Source organism: Ascaphus truei, chromosome 2, assembly GCF_040206685.1.
Source record: "Ascaphus truei isolate aAscTru1 chromosome 2, aAscTru1.hap1, whole genome shotgun sequence".
NCBI lineage: Eukaryota > Metazoa > Chordata > Amphibia > Anura > Ascaphidae > Ascaphus > Ascaphus truei.
This window is the reverse complement of record NC_134484.1, coordinates 385,759,770-385,784,213: the sequence shown is the minus strand read 5'-3', so window position 1 is coordinate 385,784,213 and position 24,444 is coordinate 385,759,770. Positions and strand designations below refer to the sequence as shown.

The window sequence follows — 24,444 nt, the reverse complement described above, 5'->3', positions numbered from 1 at the left end:
AAGATACGTTTGGGAACAGCAGAAACTTTGTGTCACAGACTTGTTCCTCTTTTTATAATCCAATTCAAACTTGTTTTATATATATTTTATGTTCCTCAACGTGTTAATCCTTGCTCCTTCAGATAATAAGTCCTTTGTGGACAAAAAATAAATAAGTCATGTTGCTTCTCGTCCCATGAAACTCGAACTTGTCCTAATCTGCTTTAATGCAACTTAAGAGACAGAAGCAGTTTCCTTATCCTTCTAAGAATGTATTGTGTGTTTATGAACGTCTACAATACCATGTCTGTCAAGGTTAAGAAGCTATTACCCTTGACATACATATGGTAGTAGTTGGGTGTCCTCTTGGTTAATAGTAGAATTGTGGTACCATAATACACCACACATTCTTATCTGAACTTGTCCTCTTTGCAATTCATCATTTTTTATTCTCCCATGCATATCCTTGTTTACTGTAGGAAACTCTTAATAGATTCTCTTAATAGAGAATCTGATACTAAGTCACATAACTGCAGATTTTTTTTATGCAGCTGTGTAGCTTTTACAATGTACCAGAACCACCTGCAAAAATTCTTGTATCTTGTGGTTCATATTTTCTATATCATTTTCTTGCAATTTAACAATGAGAACAAATCTGTATTGATCTGATATATATATTTTTTGTATTTTTTTAAATGTATATAGATTTTATTTCATCAATGGGATTCTACACGTAGTACTGCATATCATTTCCTGCCTAGAATACTGTATGTCCAGTAAGCTAGCTAGAGACATGGTGCATTTTATTTAATTTAATTACATGATTTCTTGAGATATTTGATTAGCTTTTGTGATGTTGAATTCCTGAAATTTTTTTTATACACGTTCATTTTTAGGGAACTAGTTAAATATTTTTCCCTTTTTTTTTTACACTTTATTTTAACTTTTAGTTATTTTTTGTCTCTGGACCATTTCAATGAGCGTGAGCTTTGTTTTTTTTTAAATTCCTACTTCCAATTTTACAAAAACAGACCAATTCGAGCATCTCAAACCGCAATATAACAAATCAGCCTGGTTTTTATTTAGGAGTAGATTCAGCAGATTAATGAAACTGACATGTTTTTCTGATGAACTGAGCAACAGTAAATGCATTTCTAGTAATGGACAAATAATTGAGCTCTTTAAAAAAAAAATTGTTCCATTACCTTTTTTATTTCATTACCGTAAAACTATGCAGTCAACTAGTCGCATTTTTATTAATATAAATTAGTTTTGCATGTAGATTTAAAAAAATAAATATGTATATATCAATATTATGAACGTATCCTAATTAATTTGCGATCAAAGAACTGAAGTTGTCGAGATATTGAGCCTTCATAGTTTGTTTCCCCGATTCATCCCATTCCATTACTTATAATGTATAGTAGTTTTATGTTTTACTGTATGTAGCCAAAGGGAAACAGGGGCACTTCATAACAATGTGTTTTATATGTTTCTGTTACAAGCAAAGGGATAAATGATGACATTGAGTTATCCCACGTGTGAATCACTTAAGCTTAATTGATGATTGTATTATTTTCTGCAGGCACACCGTTTACATAAAGATATATGTATTTTATTGAAACAAAAGCGTGTTATGGGGGCGTTTCAAGTGTGTATCCCATAATCCTTCTAGCATTTCAAAATGTAAGAGTAAGCCTCACAGGTGTCGTCATTACTTTATATACGCACTTTCTTCATGAAAACGTTCTGTTTTGTTGTATTTTCTTTTGCTTTTATACCAGTTGACTACAATATTTGTTTTGATGGGCATTATTTTATGTTGGCAGCTCAGCTTTGTTTAGTCTGCTCCTGAATTCAGCATTAATAATTTACATTAATATAATTCTCTGAATTATTAATCATCTACATTAATCCGTGACATATTTAACTAGTAAAACTGACTTTTTCTTCTTACTGTTTACATAGTAATTTAGTCTGAGGAGGCATTACAGGGGAGTATCTGTTTAAAAGGCTAGAAGGTGTTGACTTTTTTTGTGTGTTGAAGACCCTTTTCAAATGAATCTCCCACCTTTTGTGTATGAGCTTGAATCAGTTCAAGGTGACGTTCCGCCCAGGTTTTCTTCTTTTTCTATGTTTGAAGTCCGGATCTCCAGAGCTAAACTGCAGTAATTTTAGCTCTAGAGACCCCCTGTTTCCTGAGATACTTAGCTCTAAATGTGCCCCCAGTAGCATCCCTGGCTGTGGGGGGTTGAAACCTCCTGCGGCACGCGAGCCAATAGAAAGCCGCAATGTCATCTTTTGGAGCTTCCTATTGGTCTGTGTGATGTGAAGGATTTAAAGGAGCTACAGTATCCCAGCCGTTTTTCCTCCTTCCTTCCTTTTTTTTTTTTTTTTGTTTAACACAGTTTTGAAGCCAAGGATTTCTGGAGCTGCACCCCATTCATTTCTGTTTCGGGGCCCCTGCTTCCAGAGACACCTCCGAAGAAGGTGCTGGTATCTGCCGTTTTTCAGCTTCCTCGTCGCATGAACCAATAGGAAGCCGCACCAGATGGCGTCACGGCTTTCTATTGGCCCTCAGGGCGTGGCAGCTTTGAAAAGCACACAGTGAACCCTTGTGTGTCTACCGGCACCACCTAGAGAGGTACGTATCTCTGGAAACAGGGTATCCCCAGAGACCCCATGCTTCAATCCTGTATTAAGAAAATGAAGAAGGGGGGGAGGGTGGAAATCGGCTTGGTTTGCCTCCAAGATTCCTGAAGCACCTTCAGAGATAAGCATCTCGGGATGGAAGGGATCCTCTGTGCAGAAATGAACACAGTTAAGCTTCAAAAAAAACCCTGCTTCATACCAAAAAAAAAATTGGACTGCTCCTTTAAATTTCTCTTGGGATCTTTATTTTTAGATGAGTGATTTAATTTACAATGAAAAGGTGAATTTCATGTTTTATCTGTCGCAGCAACCTCCCACCGCCCCATAATGAATGAATCTCGGGTTTGAGGGGCACTCAGGGCTGAATCATATTCTCCCGATTTCCGGTGGACCCATTGATTTCTCTCTTCTGGGTTACATTTTTTGAGATGACTAGAATCATGGCTGACATAGCTACTAATAGAAAGTGCTGACCCCGTAGATATTATTTGTCCATCTGGCAAGTATTCTTGCCTTGCTCACAAAAATGTCACTGCTTTGGAACTGGGTGTCAAGGTTATGGGAAATAAATACAGAACTGTTGCCTTTAGCAACTTGTACCACGAACTGTGAATAAGTAAGGATAGAGTTAGTTTTCCTTCCACACCTGAGTGTTTTTTTTTAATAACTGGGGGGGGGGGGTGGAAAGTGTTCTCTATATTTCGGTGAGGAAAAGGGGGTTAACCCCTTTAACTAGTGCTCTAAGGCTCAGGATAAATAGCCTAAATATTCATATAGATTCTTCATATATGAACTGCACCCGGTCAGGCTGGTTTTAATGTAATTCATCAAATACTCCTAGTGTGTTATGGACCAATAAGCGGGAGGAGGAATCGGAGATGCCGGTGATCTCTCTGTAAAGTTTATCCCACGGCAAACATTCAAATCTCTGCACCGCAACTAGCCCTGGTGTCCTACACAGTTGCTGGTGTCTTGCGACCTGAAGGTACTCACAATATTGATGCCGTATAAATACCAGCCTGGATCGGATCACAGAATCGGCGTGCTCCAGCCGAATATCCGGAAATAGATAAAATTGCTGCAGAGGCGTTTCACTGCTGACCGCTAGTAGTTTAGAAAAACCGAGAGAGACATGAGGGCCCTGACAATTTTTTTTTTTTGCCCGGGGTTCCGCAAATGTCTAGCTACGCCACTGGTCCAAACCGTAGATATGTTTGAAATACTTTCATATATACAGTACACCTCAAACTTTGTATTTCTAATGTTTTATTTAGATTTTAGACTCATCACACACTAATTTCAAAATGGTTCCTTAGCCATTTCCCTTGGAGCAGTACTAAAAAAAGTGTGTGTATACCTATAAACGCCGCACATTCGGGTAACAAAATAAGTAGTTTCAGTAGGACTCCTTATGGAAAACGGACATTTTTTTGCACGGGTGCACTTTACATAATGTTTTAAAAAAAAAATCTTTGAGATTTCTTTAAATTTGTTGGAATGCATATTGGGAAGCAAACTCCATGAGTGGGCTACGTGCAGAGCACTAATAACTCATGGGTACATGTTATGTCTGCAGTATATAGGCATTTAGAAACATGTTAATGTCATTATTCCTTTATCTCCAAATAGTTAGTCACCATTTCTAAAACGAATCCGAGATGGTGTTCTAAAAGATTCCACAAGAAAATGTTTTCTCTTATTCATAGTCTATCTGTATAGTATTGCAAGTGTTGCATTTTACCCATGGGTTAATAGTTGTAATTCATGCCAGCCATGTAATGGGTTTACCTTCTGGCACGGAGGAGTCTAATGACATTCCCAGCAGATATTTATAAATGCCATCTATTTAAAAGGGGTTTGACTTGTAAATCAACTGATACTTGTACACTGGCTTCAAAGCAAAGTTATTTTTATCAGCAAGGCAGGGGATGCAAACTTCCTACAACCCTTTAATCGCATCAAAATAAATGAAATAAGCCGCTTGGTATCTGAAGGTGCAGTCCTTGACATTTTGGCAGTAAAGCGAAAGCACAAAACCATCTTGGACCTTTTTTTTTAAAGTGTTTTTTTAAAATATTTTTTTGCAAATTTAGATGATGCTAAATATTGTAGCTTTTGATGCGTGGAAAGCCTTACTTTAGAAGGAAAAACCCGCATTTGCTCTGTAATTAAGGTTGAAATGTTTTTAGATGTTTTGTTGCACAGTAATAACGCCAATGTTTTGAATTTTCTTTGTAAAGTTTTTAAAGCATTTCACTTAAAATCCGTTTTTCATTTTTGTATGACATCAGTGTTTTTTTTCTGATCCTTTTCTTTAAGTAGATGAATGTTAGACGCACATTATTCCATATGGCTAGACATGAAAGTAATTGTATTTAACTACATGTGATGCTATTTGTAGTATCGTTTGATTTTTTTTTTTTTAAAGACTGATTCTCTGAGGGAAGATCCTGTAGCATCAAAATAGACATCATATAAATCATGTAATGGTTTAAAGCTGTAATCCAAGCCGGCAGATTTTTTGGATAATTTTTGTGTGTGGATGTATATCTATATCATTGAAGCAGGGGGTCTCCGGAGCTGAACCTCATTTATTTCAGTTCCGGGGACCCACTGCTTCCGAATTAGGAGCCAGTAGCACCTCTTATTGGCTGCCAGGGTTCCCAATTTGTCCGCTGTTGAAAGTTTTTGCGTCAGCCTGGCCAATAGGAAGCGCAACGTCATCGGTGCGGCTTTCAATTGGTTTGTGTGACGCGGGAGTGTTAAACTTTTAGAGCCCTGCTTGCTAAGCCAGGGCGGCTACCGATATCTACTTTGAAGCCAAGTATCTCTGGAATCAGGGGCCCCCGAACTGAAATGAATGGGATTCAGCTCCGGAAACCCCCTGCTTCACTGATAAAAAAAAAAAAAGTTGCTGTCATGACATCGCGTTGCCATGCGCCGTCACAATGACATCTGCGGCGTCATTTGACGCTGGGATTCCAAAGGAAACGGAGGAGGCGGCCGCCACATGTAAGTGCCTAGGGGCGGCGGATTTTCAAATCCGCTGCTGTGTGCATTTGATATGTTGGTCCATAAAACGGATCACAAATTGACATTTATGAGAAAAGTAAGTTGGGGTTTTATCATCGACTTAAAAATGGTACCTTAGCCATACGTTCTCTTTCCTGGGGAGGGGATGAGCAGTGTGCCGAGTAAGGGAAGATTTAAAAGGCCATCTTCTAAGTCTGGGGGGTTCAACTCCAGTCCTCAAGAGCTACCAACAGGTCAGGTTTTCAGGGTATCCCTGCTTCAGCACAGGTGGTGCAGTCTTCGACTGAGCCACTGATTGAGTCACAGGTGCTGAAGCTTGGATATCCTTAAACCCTGACCTGTTGGAGAGGAGCGGGGTGGGGGTCTTGAGGACTGGAGTTGAGCACCCCTGCTGTAAGTTAACATTTTGGAGACACGACACTGCCAGCATATAATTGGGGAAAAAAGGCCATTCATTTAATATTCATCATTGATGCATGTTTGTTTATTATGTATGTATGTCTTTTTATAGCGCCATTAATGTACATAGCACTTACAAGCAGTAATACATGTGACATAATATAAATTACAAATAACACATAATGGGAATAAGCGCTTCAGTCATAAAAGTAACATTAGGAAAAGGTGTACCTGCCCCGAAGAGCTTACAATCTAATTGGTAAGTAGAAAAGGGGGGTCGGGGGGGAATGGCAGCTTGAAATGCTGCTTTAATGATGCTAAACTTTCTGGTTATTTAGTAACTTTGGGCCATAGTGATATGTAAAAAGGTAAATATTTTGCTTTTGATGTATTGAGTGAAAAATTGATGTGTGGACAGATATTTTAAAGATGTTATGCCACATCATTTGTGTTCAATTTTGCATGAAAACAAAAGTTGTTTTAAGAGACAACTGTTTCATTTTATAGAAAAATGTAATGTGTCCAACACACCAACCAAAATATTCATCCCAGTCTAATTTTAATTGTTCCCTAATTTTGCAACATCTCAATTTTTGGAAACGTATTAAGAGATTTTATGAATGGAGATACAGTATGCCTACATTGGCAGGTCATTACAGGAATATACAGATTTGATTTAACCTTGTTGAATGGTGATTGTTTTTTAATAATTATTATTATTATTATTTTTTTAAAGATATAGACCCTTGAATAATATTGGACATCTAATTTACCAGTTTAAGATGACAAGAAGTGCTTTTTACACTCCTAAAATGACACTTCAAGGACCACTTCAAGGACCACAAATAACTGTATTTTAAATGGCCTGTTTTTATCACTAGGCCTTTTCATCTCTAATTCTGTCTTCGCTTGGTTGGCTCCTGCTCTCAGAAGCCAGTTTCAACTGTCCTTAAAGTACTCTGGGGGAAGAAAACTAAATTGTTACAGTTTTCAATAGAGATTAACTAATTTTTTGTTCACAGAATAAATTGGGGCATTTAATTGAGGACACAGTTTAGTTTGTTCCTCATAGTGTGGACAATTGGCACCAGCATTACACTAATCCAAAGAAAACCAGAAACTATTTTGTGTATTGAAGGATCCCAGAATTCCCAGTGTTGCTATCAAAACCCTTAAAAAAATAACATTCAGGTTCTTATTAAAAATATGTTGGGTTGTATATGAAATGTAAACTGTAGATCAGGCCCGTCAAACCAAGAATAGCTAAGAATTCTTAAGTTTGACTGAATGACTCGGGCTGCACCAGAATCTTTTGTTTAAATAAAACTCTCTATAACCTAACTGTTTTTTTTTGTTGACTTTTCCTTATTAAAAACGTAAATGTCGCTGGTATCGCTCTCCCTTCCCCTATCCCATCCCCTCTCTCCCCCCACTCTCTTATTGCTCACCCCCCTCCTCCTCCACCCTTCTCATCCACCCCCTCCCCCTCTCATCTCCTCCACACCCTCCCCCTCTCATCTCCTCCACACCCTCCCCCTCTCATCTCCTCCACACCCTCCCCCTCTCCTCCACCCTCTCTCATCTCCATCTCCTCACCCTCCACTTCTCCTCTCCTCCACCCCCTCACTTCCACCACCCCCCTCACTTCCACCACCCCCCCTCACTTCCACCACCCCCCCTCACTTCCACCATCACCCCCCCTCACTTCCACCACCACCCCCCCCCTCACTTCCACCACCACCCTCCCCCTCACTTCCACCACCACCCCCCTCACTTCCACCACCACCCCCCCCTCACTTCCACCACCACCCCCCCCTCACTTCCACCACCACCCCCCCTCACTTCCACCACCACCCCCCCTCACTTCCACCACCACTCCCCCTCACTTCCACCACCACCCCCCCTCACTTCCACCACCACCCCTCTCCCCCTCTACTCTCTTCTTCTTCCCCCCCCCTTTCTTTCCTCCTCTATTCAAACTTATTCAAACAGGACTTCACAAAGACAACATCAAAGAGAATGAAGTATGATGGCTTCAACATTGAAAAAATTGTATTGTAATTGTAGCTTCCTTTTTTTGATTCACTGGCTGACATTCTATTAGCATGAACATAGGTTAAGAGTAGCACTTGGTGCATATGCTTTACCACCGCCTTTTTCTTCATACTTTATGGATTCACACTGTAAATCGGAGGTTGCCAGTTGGAGTGTGTAGTGGGAATATGTAATTCACAGATGGCAAGGGACAAGCTTGTGCTCTGCAGTTGCTAAGATTCGTCTAATTATAGTTAATTTCCTCAGGACCTGCATCTAGGGTTTTGTGATGATTCGGCATCCCTACTCTGCTTTATGGCAACATGCCTGTTGGGACGACACCAAATCACATGGCATAAACATCTTTGCGAGCTTTAAAGCACATACAATGGGGGTTGGGCCATCCATCCTAGGATCAAAATATACTAATGGCAGGTACATGTAAGGGGTTACATCTTAATGATGCATTTTTTAAAACCAAAATCTGACACCTAGAAGTATTTCTAAATAATTGTTTAAAATCAGTTTGAAAACATGGTAAGCTGCGACTTTGGAGAAGTTTGATCACCTCTGGCCACTCCACTTTTGTCTGTCACCGGCAGACCACCATTGTTCCCGATATTCTTACCGGTGTAGTTGAGGTTTAAATCTCCCTTCAGGGGAAACAAAATGGCGGCCAAGTTGCAGGGCAATAGGAAGCCACATTATTATCCAGTTGTGGCGTTCTAGTAATAGCCAGTTTAAACCTCATTTAAAAACCAGGAAGATATAATAGTAACGTCACTAGCAACTTCATATTGGAGGTGGGATCCCCGTAGCACGGCTTAGCTCTACAGGGCCCTCTGGTTTCAATTCTGTTAAAAAAAAAAAAAAAAAAAAAAAAAAAAAAAGCAGGTTAGTCAAGGGGATGCTGGTTTAAGCAAATGACAAATAACAAATATAGACAGTGGTAAATATAGGAGTAAACATCCAGGTAATATTACTTTACAGTAGCATTGCTGTTTCAGAAATGACTCAGAAAATCTATTTTTTTTTTATCTACACAGCACACAATTATGTGATGGTAAAAATGACCATCTTCATCCTTCTGTGAGTAAAACTAATTTTGATGAATGTTCTTTAACATACAATTGAAATTAGCTTTGAAGAGGTCTTTAACATGTGAAAACGGTAAAACGCTCAACTGAAACCCAAAATGGGAAATAACAATAAATTATTTTAATAAATACACGTATAACATATACAGAGTGGATAGTAAAATAAAGACCAATATTGTAAAGCAAGGAATACAGCAATGATCATGAACAGAAATAAACAAGAGATATATCCACTCCTGTAGGTGCAGGAGAGAAATACGCAAATGATGGCAAAAAACAGGGGAGGGGCAAAAAGTGGAATAAGCAAAAATACACAAATGGAGTGACAAACACTGCCAAAAGAGGATACCAAAAATCAAGGTGCTAAGAACACTAAAGGCAAACAAAAAAAGGGGTGGGGGAACATTTTGGGGGACAACCCCTTCTAAAGACTTGTTCCCTCAAGCCCGTATTGGCCTGTGGTAGTTCCTTTTCTAGTTTACTTTGCAAAAAAAAAGTCTGTCTGGAAAAGCTTCCGAGAAACGTCCTCCTGCAGCAGCACAGTAATCAATCCTTGAAAGCACATGATATGTGATAGTAAAAATTACTACTTTCATGCTCTAATGCTTCTGTGAGTAAAACTAGTTTTGGTGAATTTTCTTGATCATGCAATTGGAATGAGCTTTGAAATATGAGACGCATACAAGCAGAGACTAAAAACTTTATTTGGATGCATGGTTTACATTTTTCTGATCTAGAGTGGACTGCTGCATCAGTCACATATAGATAGTCTTGTGAGCAGTGAGTCAGCAATATAGTTTGTTTAAACAAAGACTACCATTCTTCATGTTCCTTCCTCGTTTTGCTTGGAAGAGAATTTTCTGTTCTCTCGTGTTATTGTAGTGATGTTAAGACTATTATTTAGTGTTTCATACACCAAAGCTAAATTCTAGGGCAAACCAATGGAGGGAATCGTATTAAAATAATGAATTCTTGGGGACTACAATGTTATTATATAATTCAACTGTTAAATAAAAAGTCATAGGAGTAATACAAGATAAAGGCAAAGTTAAACCCTTTTAAAAATGTACCATCTAAATGTTCACAATATGTAAATATATCCCCTTTGGTGCTATGCATTGTAAGTCTTATGGCAACGTAATGGTTAAGGAGATGTACAAGATGAATTCACAAATTAAATAATCCTGATCTCTTTATTCTTTATTTTATAATATTGCAAAAATTACAGGTTATGTAATTATCCCAAATAACATGGCATTACTGGCCAATAATGCCCCTACTCGAGTGGTTGAAAGCATGAGGTCTTGGGCCTTTAACTCCCCCAACCAGGGCATTATTGGCCAGTAATGCCCTGTTCTTTGGGAAATATTACTTGGTTAATTTATCCTCTGTAATGTATCTATGGTTTGCTGCCTCTGATGCAGCTGAACCATGTTCTCGTCCGCTTATTCGGACCTCCTTACATTGCAGCTGTAGACAGAAGTATTGGTTTTCAATGTTTTTCTCTTATTTTTCTTCCATACAGGTTATGCACACTGTGATAGATATAGATATATATTAGACATATATAGATATATATATATATCTATAGATAATCACACAAAAAAGACTAACAAGATCCCTTTTAACAGCACTCCAAATATGCCTAAAGTAAGATATAGAAATCAAAAACAAAAAAACGGGAACCAAAGTCAACTTGAATAAATGTCTATGATTTTAATACTGTAACAGTAGAACGCACTAACATTTAAAAACATACAAACACTGATGGCAGCCTGAAATATGCTAGAGAAAATAACACAAGCATGACAAGAGAAAAAGACAATCTGAGAACTAAATGCACAGTACTGAAAGAACTAGTGACTTACAATCCTGATATGAGTAGTGATTCAGAACAGTAAAAAATGCAAAAACATCCCCACAGAATCCTAGCTGTATGAGAGGAGAAAAAAAAATTGAGATCTCTATCTATATTAAAATGAAATCAAACAACTAAGGAGAGATAAATAAGTTGAAATAAACTTAAGTGCTAGTAAAACAGCACACATGAGGAAAAATAACAACCAAGGGGGGAGCAACAGGGGAGGGAAAAATGTTAATAAATATAACACTCAAACCCTGTGTATAATAGTCCAAAAAATTTACACTACTAAAGCATGCTGAAGTGTCAACAAACACCGTAGTTTAGAGCAATAAGGGAGACAGATGTAAATAAGTCTGCTACCCAACTCAGCATCTATGTTGATGCTGAGAAGCATATGAAAAAGCCTGTGCTGTTGAAAAATCCTGGTAATTGACAAAAAGATACTCAGCTATAGACATCCATGTTCCAGTCCTTATAGAACCCAGGGAAGGAGTAATACCATCTAGCGTCTCAGTGAGAAGTCAAATGTCCAGGAAATACTCCAAGAAGATAATCACTAGCAACCTAAATCAGGGGGGGGGGGGGGGGGGGGGGGGTCCTGTCATCAGGGACACTCTACGTGTTTTACCCTTGGGGTGGGCTTCATCCCGGAGTGATCAATAGGTAGTGGGGAAGTGCAGATACACTGTGTGTTATATAGATATCTCTCTGTCTCCCTCTGTCTCCCTCTGTCTCCCTCTGTCTCCCTCTGTCTCTCTATCTCTATCTATCTCTATCTACAGGTTATGCACACTGTGATAGAATATAGAATATATATTATTATTATTATTTTTTTTTTTTTTTAATTTCCAACAACTTAACTAGCAAGTTGAGTTTCAAATGTGTATCACCCTTCTTAGTTTCCGCACTACGTAAATAGTTAAATAGAACTGGAAACCATCAAATTTTTTCAGGAGTAGTCTGACCAACCTTGCTGTACATCACACACACATTTATTTATATACATTTATTATAGTGTGTTGTGCAGCAAGGCTGGTCAGACTGCTCCTGGAATAATTTGGTGGTTTCCTGTTCTATTGAACTATTTAGGTAGTGCAGAGACTGAGAAGGGCGATACACATTTGAAACTCTTAACTTGATAGTTGAGCTGTCACAGTATAAAATACAAATCTTTCTTATGGGTGTAGATGAAGTAATGTGTGATACTCTAATTATAGGTAATGTATTTCTATGAACAATTTACTGGGCAATAAATAGGTCCTGTAGACTCATCCTTTATCATCTAACAAGAATTGAACCGAAGAATAATGCATCTTAAAGGAAGAGCCATTTGTTGTTGGAAGGTGGATGCATTACAAGTTGGGCGGGTATTTCCTACTGGCTGAACTCGTTCAACTTTTCAAGGCTAACAAAGGGCTCTGTATGAGCTAACAAAAATGTTAAATAAGGAAATCCGTTTGCAATGCATATGAACTCAAGTAGAATAGTTATGCATCATTATAAAAGATTTTAACTCTTTGCAAAGTAGGCAACGCGAAGTAGTCATAGTTTGTTTTCAATTTTTTTTAACAAAGTGTTTATATTTAACATTTTGCATCTTAATTACATATACAGTAGTACTTGTGAAATCTGTATAAAGCATACTATAGCAAAATACTAATGTAATATATTTTTGTCACGTCCTGGTTTAATTCTCTAATAACTGCTTTATAATGCAGCATTCTCAAAGTAGTTTAGATTTTCTGCAGCACGTTCTTTTTGTGTTTCTAACTATCCATTTGTATATAATTATATATTGTATATTCAGTCACACACACACACCATGTGACAAAAATACACAGTGAAATACTTATATATTCTCTTGAATAAGGGTCATTTGGCCAAAGCATTATAAGCCTGCAAGCTGTACTTTAATTGTGAAACAAGTGTGAATTTAATGAAACATTTTTTTAAATGTATTTTAACTGATAGCCGTATCGAGGCAGGGTTGTAAGTAGCTCTGAAAAAAAAAATGCTATTATGACCATTCTTTATAATGCCAGAAGATATTCTAGTTTACTTTGAATAGATGACTGAAAGATGAGGCTTGGAGATGTAGTTATTTAAATTTAAAAAAAATGTTTCAAAGGCAATAGCACTTTGGGTGACTAAGTGTGAAAAAATTGCTTTAAAATGTTACCACACGCATACCACTAGTGGCCACATACAACCCTGCCCTAGAGGGAATGCGAAAAATAATCAAAGATCTGGAACCCATGCTAGCAGAGGATGAAACATTAAAATACATATTCCCCAAACCTCCCATTCTTGCATTGCTGCTACCTCCAAACCTCAAACAGAAGTTAGTCAATAGAAAACTTCATAACAAACTAGAGGACGCGGTTAATGGCACAAGACCATGCAACAACAAACACTGCAAACTTTGCAAACAGATATGCCAATATCCCACTGCCAGTCACATATATCTAACATTCAATGTCAAAGGGGGGTTCTGCCGCACAATCCAGGAGTATGGTATATATCATTCAATGCAGCAAATGTACCAAGGATGCCACATTGATGAAACCAGCCAAAAACTTCAAAACAGAACAAACCTTCACAGACACAATAATACCGCACCATGAAGAAGGAACATATTGCACTCCAGTGGGGACACCACTTCTCACAGCCAGATCATGCCATAAATGATTTAAAAATCCAAATCCTCAATGTAATGTTTAAAAGCATTCAAGAAAGGAAACATTCAAACTCAAAATAATTATATATTCTGACACTAAAACAAGAGGCGGTAATGCTGACATGAGTTTTTAAACCCATTACCATAATTATTTGTAATGTTTCTCCCTGCACCTCTGTGAATTTTACAAATAACACCCTCTTCCTCCCTGCGTGCCCATCCCCCTTCACACTGCTGATGGATGTCTCACTGTCCCTTTCCTCTGCATCATCTGCCTCAAATGGCTATCTTTCTTTTTTTTACATCTTCTTTAAACTCCTGGAATCTTTTCAAATCAGTATTGCCGACCTGAGGAAGAAAGGAGAACTCTCAAAAGCTTGTCTTATATCAATTGTTGGTTCAAACAAAAAAGTTCTCACCTAATGCTGAAGTACTCCATTATGTTACTAAAACGTTTTAGTAGTACATAACTGAGTAACATTATGGGCTTTACTCCATTTTTGTCGGCTTGAAATTCAGAAATATAGGTTGACTCCCCGCACTTCTCAGTCTGGTTTATCATTATGACATGTTTTATGTCTTTCTTTCCATGTCTTCCAACTTTGTCCGATCTCGATTCACCTTTTCTCATCCCTACTCCTCGCGTAGTCACCTTCCCCTTAACCTTGCAGTCCTACTATTCTTCTGCAGTTCCCATTAAAGCAATCTTCCTTTACACATCCGTTCAGCTTCCTCTCCCCAGATTTCTTTCAACTTCTCAGAACTCATTTCTGTATCCATTACATGATTGTTTAAAATGTGCATTGTCTGGTTGGATGCTTTAAATAAAATTACTAATAGTTCAAGACCTCTTGAGTATATGTTTAAATGAGATTGCAAGTATATGTTACAATCTATTTACACCAATTAGGGAGAGGGATTTATCTAAGAAGCCATATGAAACTTAAGAACAATCAACCCAAGCTTTAAACTTTGAAATCACATGTATTAATCGCCCAGTTACATCACTCTCCAAAAGTAAAAATGAATTTAGCCCCTAATCATGCCATGTTTTAGGGACGTTATGTGGGATTAATGCTCCAGCTGGGTTTTTAATTACTAGATATTATGTGCTGCAGTATTTCATTGCTTTGGGAGTTATACTCCTTTTTGTTCACTTTTTTTGCATATCTACTTCCAAAATCTTGATATCGGAAGCTTTCGAGCTTAGAACAGAATGGTGTTGTATGTCCCTGTTGTAATCTGTAGAGTAGGTTGATTTTGTCCATTATTGCTTAGACACACAACTCGGTGTGTTTCATCACTTAAGATATATTGGTGGTTATTCATGAAACTGCGATAGTAGCAATGGGGGGTTTATCTTACGGGCACTCCCATTGAGTTCAATGGGGGCTGACTTGTGGTACTGTGGAGTAACTTTGCCAATTTAGGACTTAAAAGATGAAATGAAAAATATGGTTACCAATATCAGTGCACCGCCAGATTTTGGAAGCCTGTAGCCTGCCAAAACAATAAAATAATATTCAGTGTTTTACCAGAATATAAAATTATTGGATAGTTCTATGAGGTATGAAACTAACATAAAAAAAAAATATGTAAACTGAAATTACACATTTTTGCGAACTGCTAAATAGACCTGCACTTTTAGCAACAACTTCCGTTGAAACACGTATTTGCATACAGTGTACAAATATAATTGTAATTTATATCATTTTTAAAAAAAATTATATTTCAATGTGCAAGCTTCAAGAAAGAAATTCATAAAATTGCAATAGTGCCAATTGGGGCACAATTGGGTGCAGATTCCCATTGAAGTTGAATGAATAACCATTGTGTTGGCAATATTTGCAATTTTTTCAGGGTCAGCTTTTACAGACATCTTTGTTTCATATTCTATATAATTAAAACTAAATGTCCATCCTGTTCTGCTTATAGCAGGATGTAGGAAACTGCAATTTCCCCTCTGCTTTGATGCCAAGTGGATTCACTAATTTGGCTGAGGGCTGTAATTTACTCGTTCAATAAAGATCATTTGAACATCTTAATATTTCACACTACTACTTGTTCATAAGTTTTGGGTTGTATCTTTATTTTTGGAGGTACAATACACTCACTATCACATTTGAGAACGTAATGAGTAAATTGCATTTTATTTGTAAAAATCCATTAATAATGGGGGGAAACCCCAAAACACTTGTGAGCAAATTCATCTCTCAGGCAGGTCCATTAACCATTTGAGTGCCCCAAGATGTACTTGGGGTCTGGCACATAAAAAAATAAATAAGTAATGTTCCTTTTCCCAGAGCAGAGCTTGTCCGCGCACAGGATGTGATGTACACGGATGAGGAACAAAAGGGTTGTGACTCCTCCCCTTCTGTTCTGTTATCCATGAGGATGCCACGCAGCCCCATCGATACTCATAAGGTTAACTCTGCCAGGCCCCTTACTCCCTCACACAGTGCTTCCAGTGCTTCCAGTGCAGAACGGGATTCTGGCTAGTGACTAGCAAATTAGCTCTCACAGTGGGTCACTTTAACATGGATCTCTTTAAGCTTCTGCCTGCTGTTTCACACCACTTTTACAGCAATGCCTGAGTCATTCACAAGTCCATTGTGACTTTACCCCATGAGTTGCTTCTCAAAGTCAGAAGCAACAAATGAGATAAATAATGTATGCAATGTTAACCCTTTGTGTTCAATTATTGCACACTTAACTCTTTCCGTAATTTTTGTTTTTATTTGTTGTGCTTCATCTTTTCCAATATACAGTTGCTTGATGAAAGTAATTTGCATCGTGTGTGGATTGGCATTTCCAACTTTTCGTGTATATGTGATAGGAAAAAAGCCGTATTATCAGCTGAAGGATTCTCTCTGTTTCTTGTATAAATGTGCTACACATTTGCTTCTTTAATAATAAAAAAAAAATTGTTTTGATGTATTTTTCCTGTTGTGTTGTTATTTTCATGCTTATGGTAAAGTGTAGTCTTCTTTAGTTCGTTCTGTTTAAAAATGTTTGTGCAGGGGCGTTTCCAGCAATTTACCTAACAGAAAGCTGCTGGCTAAGGCTACGCATATAGTGCCGGCGACGACAGGCTGCGGTCGCTGGAAAAATCAAATTGAGATGACTTCCACCAAGCCATCGCTCCGTCGCGTCGCGCTTACTATAATCGCACGCGATGGTGGCAATGCATTTGTTTTGACGGGACATCGCGTCGCCGGCACTATAAGTGCAGCCTTAAGGAGCAATTCAAGCAATATCCTGTGTGTGTGTATATTCTATTCTATATAGATCTGTTCTGTAGTATTAGGCCCGGGCCATAGAGGGGTGAGGAGATCCGAGCCGTGCTGACGCTGAGTCTCGCCTGCTGAAATCTGCGCAATTTCATGCCCATACAGGCGAGCCAGCGTGCGTGATCGGAGCCGGGGGGAGGTGGTTGGAGGCGGGGCAGTGACGTCGCTGAGCCAATCGCCCGCGACGCGTCAACGTTACGGCGCCGTGACGTTGACACTGCTGTGCTGTGATTGGAGGTTTTCAGCCGACAGCGCGCTGAAAAACAGCTTGGCGCTCGGCTAAAAACTCCAACTCGTCAACACGCCTGCGGACGCTCGCGTGAGCCCCCTCTCAAGGCATCTTCATTGAGGATGCAGGGGCTCAGCGCTGAGCGTCCGCATGGCTCAGCACGGCCTGTCCTTCTATGGACTCGGCCTTATATACTTACTACATTTTTTTTTATTTGTCATTTTTAATTAGTCTTAATATAATGAGCATCCTTCGATTTCTGTAGCAGGCTTTAGCCCACCTCCCAAGTCATGCAAGATATTTGCAACAGTTTCCTATTTGTGATAATTTTTTGCCAATATTCCCAGCAGTTTGAGCTGCAGACTATAACAATAGGCAATGTTACCTTGGTAATATAAGAATACATTGTAGCTGCTGAGTTAGACTGACTGACTGACTGAAGGATTGATTAATTGATCGATCAGTTTCAATCAATTCAGCTTAGGTGATTAATTTTCAATTAAAAAGGCTGCATATATTAAAAAAATAATAAACAATTAAAAAAATACACACAAAATGACAGAGACGGACACAGAGAGACGGACACAGAGAGACGGACACAGAGAGACGGACACAGAGAGACGGACACAGAGAGACGGACACAGAGAGACGGACACAGAGAGACGGACACAGAGAGACGGACACAGAGAGACGGACACAGAGAGACGGACACCCCTCTCCCACCCATACTGTTCTGTGTCTAACAAAATGCTTTTATTTGTGCGAGCTTTCGAGATACACTGATCTCTTCATCCGGCGGTGTTATAATGGATATGGCGGTGTTAAAATGGATAAAGCAAGAAAGGGTTGTACTTAAACAGTGCTTCTTGGAATGTATATGACTAAAGCCTCCCCCTCCCCCTGTGCAGTATGCGATTTTATGACTTGAGGTGTTCAATGGACCTTGAATGTTAGTGATGTAAGAGCGTGTGTGTGTAAATATTCATTTAGGAAGTGCCCACAGTGTATACAGCACTTTACAAAAGGGGTGTGTGTGAGTGTATACCAATGGCGTGGGTAGGTGTGGAAATGTAAGTGGGTGTTGCATCATTAGTGGTGTGTGTGTGTGTGTGTGTGTGTGTGTGTGTGTGTGTGTGTGTGTGTGTGTGTGTGTGTGTGTATATATTTTCGTGAAGCTGAGTTTATGCCACCGCTAAGTATCTCAAAGTTACATAAATGTGTATTCATGCAACCATCTCTCTTTCGGTGTTCTGAGATTACCTTTGAGTATGGCCACCTTCAGATCATTCATCTTATGGCCAGAGTCAGAGAAATTTTCTCAGTCAGGACTGTCTCTTGTTCCGCGTGTGATGCTGTGGCGATGCAGATTTATTCCTTGTTTAGCCCCTGTCCCACTTATGTAGTAGCAGCCCCCTGCGCATTTCATGCACATGAGGTACACAACATTGCTGGAGGAACAGGTGAACCGTCCTCTGATTTTGATGCCATGCCAGGACGCAAGATGAAAAACCTGCGCAATGCTCCACACAGCGGGCTCAATACAAATAACACACAGGAATCTGGAGTACATAATCAGAGGAAGGTTCACATGTTCCTCCAGCAATGTCGTGTACCTCATGTGCATGAAATGCCCAGGGGTTCCTACTACATAGGGGAGACGGGACAGGGGCAAAACAAGAGAATGAATCTACATTGCCACAGCATCACATGTGGAACAAGAGACAGTCCTGTCGGAGAACATTTCTCTGACTGCCCATAACATGAATGATCTGAAGGTGGCCATACTCGAAGGTAATCTTAGAACACCGAAAGAGAGACGGTTGCATGAATACAAATTTATGCAATTGTTCGGGAACTTCGCAGCTTCATGATTCACTAACCTGACACAAGAGGAATCTATTCCCATGAGTGCTAAAGGCCATGTCTATACATACTGTGCTATATGAATGTACACACAGCTAGCTGTCTCTTACACATACATATGTACAATGTAATTCTTTCCCTATATACCAATGGGACCACATAGTATCTACACACATCACTAGTAATGCAACACCCTCTTACATTTCCACACCTACCCACACATTGGTATACACATCTTTTGTGAAGCGCTGTATACACTGTAGGGCACTTTATAAATATATATTTAAATACACGCGCATCCCGCCCCCCGCGCCCCCCCCCCCCCCCCTTTGAATTGTCTCTTTAAGAATGTTGTTCTGAAGAGCTTGCTGGGGATGCTTTTCTGTGACATACCGTTAGGAAGATAGACATTTTATCTATGCATTTATTTAGGCGTTTGTGAATATTTGTAATATTGGTTCACCATTTTTACATTTTAAATAACATACTTGACGTATAATTATGACACTTAACACTTTCCTTCATTATTACGCAGGGCAAAGCCAACACAATCTGAAGGCACCAAGTCCAACCCATCAAAGAGGCACAGAGACCGTTTAAACACAGAGCTGGACAGATTGGCCGGCCTCCTGCCCTTCCCACAGGAGATCATATCCAAGCTTGACAAGCTTTCTGTGCTGAGGCTCAGTGTTAGTTATCTTAGAGCCAAAGGTTTCTTTGAAGGTAAGAGATCAAAATAATTCCTCTGTTTGATGTTTGTTACTAATCATGTTTCTGTTTTTATTTTTCATTATTAATTTAGCATACTTTTCAAAGCTAACTGTATAGTATTTGCTTAATTCCCATCAGTCTCTTCCTGTCTGAAAATGGAATAATTAGCATTTGAAATTTTTTTTTTCTTAAACAAATACGGATGTTTAGATAACTTCACTCATACTGATGGTCTATTCCATGACTTCACCCTTAAATTATTTTAATCTTTTGAAAGAGAAAAGCTTACATTAGAATGTATTCAGTAATGTGATATTGTACTTGTAGGAATGATGTAACATGGCAGCTTCTGTATGGTTACTCTTTGCTTCTTAAGTTATTGTTGGAAGTAAAATAATTAACAGTGATTAAAAAAGTGTTGCTATATTCACTAAAAACACGAAACTACAGCTGTATATCCGTTTGATCGTGTGGACACTTTGTAGTACACCGCGATCCGTTACAATGCGAATCCGCTTATAACGCGATGCAATCGTGGCTCCCAATTTTCGTATTTGTGAATACTTTACAACACGATTATTAGTATCTTAAATACTTCATTGTACAATGCATACAAGTGTACATTATTTCTAACGCGATCCGCTTATAACGCGATGCCATTCTTGTAAGGGGCTTGAGCTTTATACGTGCAGCAAGGGGTGCTGTGGGTGTTTGTTGGTTAAGTGTTTCCTCTGCCCTTAGCCCCCGCTGTCCTTGCCAGAAAACCAATAAAGATAATGGTGGGGGAGGGATTTTCTGTGCATATTCTTGTCGAACACTCAAACACCACCCAAAAGGGCAGAGCTAAATGAAATATAACACCTCAGCCATCACCATGCTTACATATACATTTATAACAAGCTAAAGTAGTGCGTTTCCCATCCATGTTGTTCTGAAATATCTATAGGTGTTAGTAATTACAAAAAAAAAAAGTCAATTCGAGATTTTGAAAATAATTCTTTTATGACATAAAATTTATTACTTACTGACCTGCCCTATGTTATACTATTTCTTCCATATTGAGGTGCATCTCTTCTGAATTGATACAAGCAAACACATAGCCACAGTTTTGGAGTTGCGAATTACATTTACACTGTAAGTCGTCGCTGCATATGAGCCAAGACTCCTGCAAATCACCAATTGATTGAAACATCTACACTTTGATGTTTTTTATTTTCTTATTATATTTATATTTATTATATATAAGTACAAATCAGCCTTTCTGGGACCAGCGGAGACAGTACCTACGTTCTAATTCTTCTCATGTCCTATGGACTACAGAGGATTTGAAGGTGCAATTTCACTTCAAATATATTGGAGCAGTAATTAAGAAAATTACATCACGCATTATTTCAACATTCGTTTCACATTTCTAGATGTGTTGAGTAACTTATTTTATTGATGTTTTCAGGGCCTGCTGCTTTCATTGGGGTTTAGTTTTAGGCTTCTATCTATCTAAGTGAATAGCGTTGCATCAACTCCAAAGCGGCTTTAATCAGGACAGCGTTGCACAGAATTTGTCTGAATTCACAAGGATTGGATGCTTCCATAAACAATGTGATCCATAAACAATTGGATGCTTCCATAAACAATGTGATCATGGGGGGAACTGCTGGTGTACCTTTAACCAGACTATTTACATAAGCATGTACTGTATAATGATCCTTTCTTCAAGATTGTTATCTGTCTGATCAAACGGGAAAATGCAGAAAGGAAAATGGAAACTGCCTAATGGTTCTCTTGAAGTTCTCATCCAATTGCTGATACAACTGTTTTCTTGGTTTCTTTATCGTTACACAGACATTTTAGCAGTTGATTGATATCTCTATAGCTATATATCTGTGTGTGTTTGTTTGTTTGTGTGTGTGTGTGTGTGTGTCACTTTTGAAATTTAGGTCTTAAAACCCTGTTGTAAAAATTGCTGTTGCAAATACCATAGAATATACAATGCATACTGCTTTTGTTCAGTGCTGATTACTCTCTGAGGAAAGAATACACAAGCAATTCCAGCTGCAGTGATCAAGGTGCGTTTATTACAGAGTTTACATAAATACTCAATGCAGCAAATTCGCCAATTTAAGGTATTTATTTTTTGTACAGTATTTAAACACTGGAGACCTCCCAGTTCCCTAGATACCTAGTTTCCAGTGCTTCGCTCTTGTGTTTTTAACATTCCACCTCATACAGTATGTTGAAAAGTGCAAAGTTGTTCACATGGCATTTTTATGCCACTATTGAAGTTCTGTAAAGATGATACTACTGTAGCCATGCTCAGAAGCCATGACAGGTATTTTACATGAATATATATTTATAATATATTTATTTAGATTGTAGTGATAACTTTATTCAAAAAGCCGTGAAGCTGCTTTCCATGCTGGAGAAGAGTTTTGTCCTATTCTTTTTAGTGTATCTGAACTTTTCCAAGCAGTGTGAAATTATTTTACAGCATATTGGATAGAGACTTAAAGGGGCTTTATTTATTTTTGGCTAGGTGAGAAGCAGGGTGTCTCCGTAGCTGAACCAGTTTGATTTTAGCACCTGCTTCCCGAGATACGTAGGAAGAAGCTACTGGTAACAGCTCTGGCTGAGCACTGAAAATGTCTATTTAAAGGTCCCATGTGCCAATAGGAAGTCGCTACGTCATCCCATTTGGCTTCATGTTGGCCTGTGTAACGCAGGACCTTTTAAACAGCAGTCAGATCCCGGCAGTAACTTCCAACTCAAGTATCTCGGGGAGCAGAACGTAATGCGGTTCAGCTCCGGAAACACCTACTTTCCACTTAGGTGAAAGCTCCTTTACGTATTGGGGTATAGTTATGACAACTACTACTCCCACTACAAACACAGCATAAACAATAGAGCCCTTTTACTGCCATTGTGATTATCAGGATCACTTTTTTGAGTGGTGATCCTGAAAAATATAAGATTTGTCATCTTTACTCCACCCTTTGTTCGTTTCCTCCTTGCCAAATAAACAAAGTCAGAGAATAATAGAGGGGGCGGAGCATGGACATTCCAGCTTTGGCTCTTTCACTTGAGTAGGCTGTAAAGTTTTGTCTGGCGCTTGAAGGTTTCTTATGCATAGGACAGTAAAAATTCACTTGTCTCCTGAACTGGGGATGGGGGTGTGGGGGTGATGATTGCTGCTGCTGCAGAACATTTTCATAAGCAGAGCTCTCAACCACTGCTCTGTTTCCTGGTGTTGGACTCCATAAAGCCTGGCATAGCATTATCCAAGGCATGACTTTGGGAAGCAGAGCAGTGATTGACAACTCTACTTCTGGAGATGCTCTGCAGCAGCTGCAGGCTTTCCTGCACCGGCCCCCTGCGGGGGACGAGGGGCTTTTAGCTGTGGACCAATACAGGGGAGTGACATTTTTCCAGCCTTGCTTACGGAATAGTACTACTTCCTAAATATGGACCGCTAACTTTACTGGGACTGCACATCATTTTTGTGAATTTACACATGCTCCATCACAAAGTCCAATGTTCTGTGTCAATAAGTACATAATGCATATTCTGGGAATGTTGTGATGTATATAAATGAATTCCTTAATGAAGCTTAAATCTCCTGACCTGTCTGTCAACAAGTTGTTAGAGAGGATCCAGAGAAGCAGAGAAAAACGGAGCGCCGTCAAAATTAACAAAAAAATGGCAGGATCCTGGGCAACTCTAAATGTATTTAATTAGTTGTTACGCTCACAAAAAGGCAGACAAACGCTCTTACGCGTTTCGTGCAGGGCACACTTTATTTAAGTGCGTCCTGCACGAAATGCGTAAGTGCGTTTATTGTCTGCCTTTTTTTGATCTGTACAACAAATTAAATACATTTAGAGTTGCCCAGGATCCTGACTTTTTTTGTGAATTTTGGCTGTGGTCCTTTTTTTCTCCTCTTCTCTGGATTTCACACTTCAACGGGCTGCACGTCCTGGCTATGCTGGATGGCGTGTGAGCTGACAGGTAACGAGCATAGTCCCTTTATATTTCCTGGCTCTCATTTGTATATCTTGCCTTCTTGAGAGTTTGATTAGGTGTCACATACTGTGGAAGGTATATGTATACCACTAGGCATCTTCACTATCTCATTGGCACATTTATTATGGACTGTAATATTGAGGACATTACCACGTTTACCTGAACTTTAAGGACTTATGCAAAGATACTATTTTGTGACAGAGTTCACATGTGATTTTAAGCACCATATCTCACTCTACAACACACTGTTAGAGGATCACATTGAAGTTATGAATCATGAATCTGGAAGTGGAGTTGCAGACAGTTCTGCAGCCAGCCATACACCAGCCAGCCATACACCACCAACAATACACCAGCCAGCCATACACCAGCCAGCCATACACCAGCCAGCCATACACCAGCCAGAGTAGGGACATAAGAAGACTCCAAGAACATGGAAGTGCTCTTGCACGTAGGATACAGGTCAATCTTGATGGATATCATTAGTTCTACCTATTTAGCAACTCATAAAGTTAGCAGCACTAGTGTGTTCACCCCTTTCTGGAAGGGTTAAGCACATATCAATGCACATCTCAATCATTACTGATGTTTGGTTTATTTGA

The 24,444-nt window shown here is 39.1% G+C and overlaps 1 protein-coding gene across 2 annotated transcripts in view; it reads left to right on the top strand.

Moving 5' to 3' along the window:
- AHR (aryl hydrocarbon receptor) overlaps nt 1-24,444 on the top strand; it is a 112,077-nt gene that overhangs the window by 8,196 nt on the left and 79,437 nt on the right. Inside the window, exon 2 of one of the 2 annotated variants that reach the window (XM_075587199.1) lies at nt 19,653-19,840. The exons of the other annotated variant lie outside the window; for it this stretch is intronic. Within the exon in view, the coding sequence (XP_075443314.1) occupies nt 19,653-19,840 (188 nt within the window). The remainder of the gene's footprint in view (nt 1-19,652; nt 19,841-24,444) is intronic. 2 annotated transcript variants of the gene reach the window in all.